At 37.8% G+C, this 7,738-nt stretch overlaps 1 protein-coding gene across 3 annotated transcripts in view; it reads left to right on the plus strand.

Annotated features, from left to right (window-relative positions):
- The window catches only part of LOC111393640 (myosin-6-like), a 28,919-nt gene that overhangs the window by 5,801 nt on the left and 15,380 nt on the right, over positions 1 to 7,738 (plus strand). For all 3 annotated transcript variants that reach the window (XM_023019283.1, XM_023019284.1, XM_023019285.1), the window contains exons 6-13: positions 127 to 185; positions 270 to 429; positions 2,105 to 2,254; positions 2,327 to 2,463; positions 2,565 to 2,711; positions 2,829 to 2,930; positions 3,293 to 3,350; positions 3,481 to 3,582. In XM_023019283.1, the coding sequence (XP_022875051.1) occupies positions 127 to 185; positions 270 to 429; positions 2,105 to 2,254; positions 2,327 to 2,463; positions 2,565 to 2,711; positions 2,829 to 2,930; positions 3,293 to 3,350; positions 3,481 to 3,582 (915 nt within the window). The remainder of the gene's footprint in view (positions 1 to 126; positions 186 to 269; positions 430 to 2,104; positions 2,255 to 2,326; positions 2,464 to 2,564; positions 2,712 to 2,828; positions 2,931 to 3,292; positions 3,351 to 3,480; positions 3,583 to 7,738) is intronic.

Below are 7,738 nucleotides of genomic sequence, written 5' to 3' on the forward strand. Positions count from 1 at the left end.
CCCCCCCCCAAAGAAAAGAAACCAACCCAACAGACACAATGAAAGGAAGAGATTGAAGTTATCTTCAGTATTTAATCACATCTACCTATTTGTTTACTCTTCCTAATTTTACTATCTTACCGTCAGTCAAATCCTGTTTTGGAGGCATTTGGTAATGCAAAGACTGTCAGAAATAACAATTCAAGGTCAGTTATGTTTCACTTAAAATACCTTTTGCACTGGGGTTGGATTGATTTGTTGATCAATGTTTTTCCTGCTTTCCATGACAGCCGCTTTGGCAAATTTGTGGAGCTTCAGTTCAACAATATAGGGAAGATTTCTGGTGCTGCAATCAGAACTTATTTGTTGGAAAGATCTCGTGTTTGTCAAGTGTCTGATCCTGAAAGAAACTATCATTGCTTTTACATGCTTTGTGCCGCACCACAGGAGGTACTTTACATTTGTGGGGATATTGTTTTTTTAGAATGTGCCAGCCAGCTGTAGTTGTTACATGGAACTAGTAGATGCTACCAATTCTCAACCGTTCTATGTTTGATTCTCATGATGTACCAGCTGAACTAATAGCACCATGTATTTGATTTATACTATTAAAATAAAAATGCATACCATAAGAACCATATCCAAAAGTTATCCTTTCTATAAGTCAGTGGCGTTATGATTTTATTCAGCATCAAGAATTGGTTTTGAAGGAAAATTATTGCATAAATTGGGAACTTTGGGGTTCAGGCTATCCATCTTGATTTGGAAGTTGTCAAATGCCATACATTCATTGCTTCACTGGGATTGGATACGGCAAATCCCAAGATTAATGGTGTTTATTCTCTATGATTCTCTGTTCCTACTCCGAATTATACAAAAGTTAATATAATCTTTTTGTTTCCCAAAGTTTGAAATATTATAATGATTTTGTGTGATATGTCATCATAAACTGATAGTCTTGATATCTAATGGAAATTTTCCTTGACACTTCTGATGGTTTTAACATGAAGCCACCTCTTTATTGCTCATGCTTTTCTAGGGTAATCTTCTGAAACTTGACCACTATATATGCCCCTCCAGTCCCTTGCCAACAAGAGGTGACTTGAGGTATTGACAGATAACATCAAAATTAAGCATTAGGAGGCCATTTTGATTTGCCCCAAAATAGTTATCCCATGTTAACCACAAGCTTATTCTTCAGCTTTTATATGTTTGTGGAACCAAAAATCCACAAATGTGTTTGATAGTTGGGAAGCATTGACTCACTGCTTCTAAGGCAATCATTAGGCAACACTGCAGTCTTGGAATGCCCTAGTTCACATTTCGTCAAGCTCTTAAGACATCGAAACTGTCCCATACTGGTTGTGGAAAGTTGATTTGACCAACATATACAAATTGAATATGGAGATGACTATTTTGAACCAAGTGATAAGGTCTCCACATAGTTAGTTCTCATGCCTATTCCTTGAGTGTAATTTGGTATGTCCTCATTTTGTTTAAGTTTGAATATATTACTTATTTAAAGTGTAAAATTAGATTTTGGCCATCGATATCAAATAAACCTTTTTATGTGAATAAGTAGACTATGTGGAGTTTAATATTTCATAATATTCACTTTTAGATTCTAATACCATTAAGAGAATCTCCTTCTTGGTAATTGAGTTGAGACAACTGATTAGCCTGTACCCTAGTCTAGTAGTCTGTATGCCAATTGCATATACAAGGTCCTTGTGATGGTTAGCCGTATTGAAGTTAATTTTCATTACTGAACTTTGGGACCTTAGGCAATTGAGGAATCAGCATTCTTTTCAGATACGTGGGATAAGTATTACAATATGGACCATCTATCTTTTACAGTAGAATCATATTTATTTTTTGATATATCATATTTCAACGCAATGTAATGCATTTGTGTCTAAATCTGTGTAACCATCCACCCAACAGATTAAATTGATGCAGTCTCAATTGTTGCTTAAGTTAGGGTCCCTGAAATAGTCTACTTTGTCATCCATTATGTTCTGCAATAAAGCTGGTGAATATAAGCCTGTCACACCATGGCACTGTATATATTTGAACCTGAACTTCAATTTTTGGCATCCTTATTTCACATCATGTCTGTCCATAGGATGTAGAAAAATACAAATTGGAAAATCCAAGGATGTATCATTATTTGAACCAGACGAATTGTTACAAACTGGATGGAGTGGATGATTCCAAGGAATATCTTTCTACAAGGAGGGCTATGGATGTTGTTGGGATCAGCTCTGATGAGCAGGTATAACTAGTTATATGCCATTCTTGGTTACAAAGATAATTTCAAACTTCGGGCTTATATTGCAATCGGCAGGATGCAATTTTTCGAGTTGTAGCTGCAATTCTTCACTTGGGTAACATTGAGTTCTCAAAGGAAAGTGAAACTGATGCGTCACAACCCAAGGATGATCAGTGTCGATTCCATCTGAAAACTGCAGCTGAGCTTTTTATGTAAGTGATTTTCTTCTACTTTACATTTCTCCAAGTACCCTTGTTTAGTTGTGTTTTTGTAGTGACAACAGAAAAACTATACATCTAAAAATCTTGTATAGGTGTGATGAGAAGTCACTTGAAGACTCCTTATGCAAACGTGTCATAGTAACTCGTGATGAGTCTATAACAAAAAGTCTAGATCCAAATGCTGCTACCATTAGTAGAGATGCTTTGGCGAAAATTGTCTATTCAAGATTGTTTGATTGGTTAGTTGAAATCAAAGTGTGACAATCTATTAAATCATCTTCATTGCTAGATATCAATTGCATTTGACTATGGAGCTTATTTTTATTTTTTTTATTATTATTTTTTTTCTGATTTAGGCTTGTCAACAAGATTAACAATTCTATTGGCCAAGATCCTGATTCAAAATTTTTAATTGGTGTTCTGGATATTTATGGCTTTGAGAGTTTCAAGACAAACAGGTGCTTAACCGGTATGCTTTGTTTTCATCATAACAGAGGTCAATATCTTGGAGAATACTGCATAAAAAACATTTTTCTATCCAATAGCTGCCTATGGAGTTGAATGGTTTTGTTCTATCACCATTTTTTATTTGCTTAGATAACTTGTCAAATTGATTGCAGCATCTTAGTTATGTACATTGAATAATCAATTATTTATATATTTCTTGTAAAAGAAAATTATGCGTCGTATTATGCAAGATAGTTCTCTTATATGCAATTGTTGTTTATTCCAAAAAAAAAATAAAAAATTAGTTTTTAGAATCTGAAGTTCCACACTACTGACTCTTGATTTTTCAATTAACTTTATTGATTTCATGCAGCTTTGAGCAACTCTGTATTAATTTGACCAATGAGAAACTGCAGCAACATTTCAATCAGGTTTATATATGATATATGCTCTAGTTCATCACTCTTAGAAATTTTAATGTTTTAAAAAATGAAAATTGAAAAGTACTGTCAATGAAAGCATTAAATATGATGTAAGATAACATTTGATATATTTTGGCAGCATGTTTTCAAGATGGAGCAAGAAGAGTATACCAAAGAAGAAATTGACTGGAGTTACATAGAGTTCGTTGATAATCAAGATATTCTTGATCTTATAGAAAAGGTTCATTGACATATCTGTTTCTCTAATCCAATTTCTGTTTGTTATTTCTTGTGATTTGTTGAACCTCGCTCCCAATTAGCACTCAATGCTATTTTATATGCAACATCTATAAACTATTGCATCTTCATTTATAGTTATCATGCTCTTTGTTCCTTCTGGTGCTAGTATTTGTATATGTTTTGTGCTTCTCTCACAACTTGTGCTAAGGCTTTTCATATTCATTTGTGATCATAGTGGTTAGTTAGAACCTTTTTTTAGGGTTTCCATTTAGCTTGTATCACAAGTTTTTGAGAACATTACCTTGGATATTGTAATATGCTGCATATTCTATAGTAATGGATTTCTTACTCATAAACACACAGAGCATTTGTGACGGACTTGGGGGTGTATTTTGAACAATGCGAATTTAGCCCTTGTTTGAGCCACATTATTTTCATAAAAATGCACTTTTGAATAGTGTAATAATGGGAAATGTGTGGTTAAAAAAAAAGAAAAAATTTTGGATTTGCGTGTAGCATTATTTTATTGAAAAATATGTAGTTAAAATGATGTCAAATCAATATTTAAGAATGTATTTTTTGCCAAATAATGTGGATCAAACAGGGTCTTAAGATATACTACTCAAGATCAATAGGGACATTCCCTTCATCACGATTCGGTTATATGTTTCTCATAAGTAGTAGTTCAATGGGCTCTTATAATAAGCTACAATGGCTAGGCTCAATCCTGGTCATTTCTTGCCCAAGTGATTTGGTCCATCAATATTGGACGACTATTGACCTCTCAGATTTATTCGAGCACCAAAAACGCCTAACATTCTGTTGTACATGTGGCTCATATAGAGTGGAACACAGGCCCTGGATCAAATGGGCCGATGCCGGCGCGGAGCGCATCGAACGGCATCGACCTTGCGCGGGTTTAATTCATTGTCTGGTTGTTAGGGATGCTGAATGGGTTGGGGGTGCGGGGGCAATGTCCCCGCGGTACGGTACAGGGGTATTTTCTGTACGGGCCTTAAAGTTTTATATGGGCCCAGATTAGGGTTAGTATAAATAATATGTTGTAACCCTATTTTTCATAACAGAATAAAGAAATCTCCGCTTCGCTCTCGTGGACGTAGGCACATCGCCGAACCACGTAAAATTCTTGTGTTGATTTCCGTTTTTCATCTCTTTAATATTGCGCATAAAATCCAACAACTGGTATCGGAGCCAGGTTCAGATGGCGAGTTCTTCGATTGCAAAATTTGATGTGATGAAGTTTGACGGATCTGGGAACTTCGGATTATGGCAGCGAAGGGTGAAGGATTTGTTGGCGCAGCAAGGGATGATGAAGGCACTATCTGGGAAGAAACCAGAGGGTACGTCAGATGCCGATTGGGAAGAGCTCGAGGCGCGAGCAGTTGGTACAATTCGGCTTTGTTTGGCGGACGAAATCATGTATCATGTCATGGACGTTGAGTCTCTGGCGGAGGTTTGGGAGAAATTGGAGAGTCGTTATATGTCAAAGTCTCTTACGAACAAACTGCATCTAAAGCAGCGGCTGTATGGGCTAAAGATGTTGGAGAGTACGGATCTGATTCAACACACCAATGTGTTCAATCAGATCATCAGCGATCTATTGAGGCTTGAAATCAAGTTTGATGATGAAGACAAGGCAATGATTTTGTTGTGCTCACTGCCTCCTTCGTACGACCATCTGGTGACCACGTTGACGTGGGGTAAAGAGACTCTCGAATTGGAGGAAGTCACATCAGCTCTGTTAGCCTACAACCAGCGGAAACTGCGTACTGGTGAAACTTCACAGGGTGAAGGGTTGATCGTAAAGGGCTACCAGGATCGTGGGAGAAGGAAGGACAGGGGTGTTTCTTTTAGAGGGAACACAAGATCAAAATCTAGAAATCAAAATAAGAAAAATGTGAAGTGCTACAAATGTCATCAGATGGCCCACTTTAAGAGAGACTGTCCTAATAAGAAGCAGAATGATGAAAGGAAAGGTGATGGGTCCTCAAACTCAGCTAGTGTTGCAGAAGGAGACTCGGATTCTGGAGATGGAGATATGTTATCAGTCTCTGCAGGTAATTCTGTAAAATTAAATGACTGTTGGGTATTTGATTCAGCCTGTTCATATCACATGTGTCCTCACCGGGATTGGTTTCATTCATATCGTTCTGGAAATTTTGGATCTGTTCTGATGGGTAATGATGTATCATGTAAGGTCATTGGAATGGGGTCCATAAAATTTAAAATGTTCGATGGTGTGATAAGGACCTTGGAAAATGTTAGGCATGTACCTGAGTTGAAAAAGAATCTAATTTCTTTAGGCACTTTAGACACAAACGGTTACTCTTATAAGTCAGAGTGTGGGGCTCTAACAGTGAAGAAAGGGGCTATGATTGTGATGAAGGGTCAGAAATTAGTAGGGAATATCTACAAACTACTCGGGGATACAGTTGTAGGTGGAGTTGCTACAGCAGAATCAGAGTCAGATGACACTCTTCTATGGCATATGCGACTGGGCATATAGGACAACGTGGCATGGTTGAGCTTCACAAGAGAAATTTGTTGAAGGGGGTAAAATCATGCAAGTTGAATTTCTGCAAGTTCTGTGTACTTGGAAAATAGTCCAGAGTACAGTTTAAGATGGGAAAGCACAAGACAGAGGGAATTCTTGATTATGTGCACTTAGATGTTTGGGGACCTGTGAGGGAGTTGTCTAAAGGTGGATCTCAGTACTTTATTACTTTCATTGATGACTTCTCTAGAAAAGTTTGGGTATATTTCATGAAGTATAAGTCTGAAGCCTTTGCCAAGTTCAAACTATGGAAAGCAGAAGTAGAGAACCAGATGGGCAGAAAAATTAAGTATCTGAGGACAGATAACGGTACAGAGTACACAGATTCACAGTTTCTGAGATTTTGTGAAGAGCATGGTATTCAGCGACACTATACAGTTCGCAAGACACCGCAACAGAATGGTGTTGCGGAAAGGATGAACAGAACAATTGCGGAACGGGCAAGATGTTTGAGGCTGAATGCAGGGCTCTCGAAGAGTTTTTGGGCAGAGGTAGTGAACATGGCATGTTATGTCATAAACAGATCACCACGAGCAGCACTAGATGAGAAAGTTGCAGAGGAAGTTTGGACAGGTAATGAAGTTGATTATTCTAAATTGAGAGTCTTTGGTTGTCCGGCGTATGTGCATGTATCTAGTGATCAGCGATCCAAACTTGATCCGAAATCAAGAAAATGCATTTTTCTGGGCTATGTTAAAGGTGTAAAGGGATACAAGATTTGGGATCCAGAGGCAAGGAAGATGGTGATAAGTAGGGATGCAGTATTTGATGAAGCATTCATGCTTAAAACTTCTACAGATAAAGAGAAGCTAAATTTAGACAGGCCAGAGGTAAGAGCCAAGTGGTGCAAGTAGAGCTAGACAATATAAACAGAGAAATTAATGCTCAGGGAGCAGATAGTTCTGGGTCAGAGGTGGAGCAGTATCATAGTGTTGCCTTAGATAGACCACGTCGCACTACCAAACCACCAGCAAAGTATGGATTTGAGGATTCGGTTTCTTATGCACTCATTACCAGCAATAGCGATCCTATAACTTTTCAGGATGCCATTGGTAGTCAGGAGAAAGGTAAATGGACAGAGGCTATAACGGAGGAAACTGAGTCACTGCATAAAAATGATACTTGGGATTTGGTGGAGCTTCCAGAGGGGAAGAAACAGAGAGGGTGTAAGTGGGTGTATAGAAAGAAAGAAGCAATGTCAGAAAAGGAAGGAGAAAGATACAAGGCTCGATTAGTAGCAAAGGGATACTCACAGAGGAAGGGAGTAGATTATGATGAAATTTTCTCTCCAGTCGTTAGACACACTTCCATCAGGATTGTTTTGGCAATGGTAGCTAATTTTGATTTGGAGTTAGAGCAGCTAGATGTGAAGACTGCTTTCTTTCATGGTGATTTGGAGGAACAGATTTTCATGGAGCAGCCAGAAGGGTTTATGGAACCAGGAACAGAGAATCTTGTGTGTCAACTGAAGAAGTCTTTATACGGGCTTAAACAGTCTTCACGGCAATGGTACAAGAAGTTTGACTCTCATATGATTCAGATTGGCTACAGTCGTTGTGAGTATGATTGTTGCGTATACTAC

Source organism: Olea europaea, chromosome 4 (genome assembly GCF_002742605.1).
Source record: "Olea europaea var. sylvestris chromosome 4, O_europaea_v1, whole genome shotgun sequence".
Classification (NCBI taxonomy): Eukaryota; Viridiplantae; Streptophyta; class Magnoliopsida; order Lamiales; family Oleaceae; genus Olea; species Olea europaea.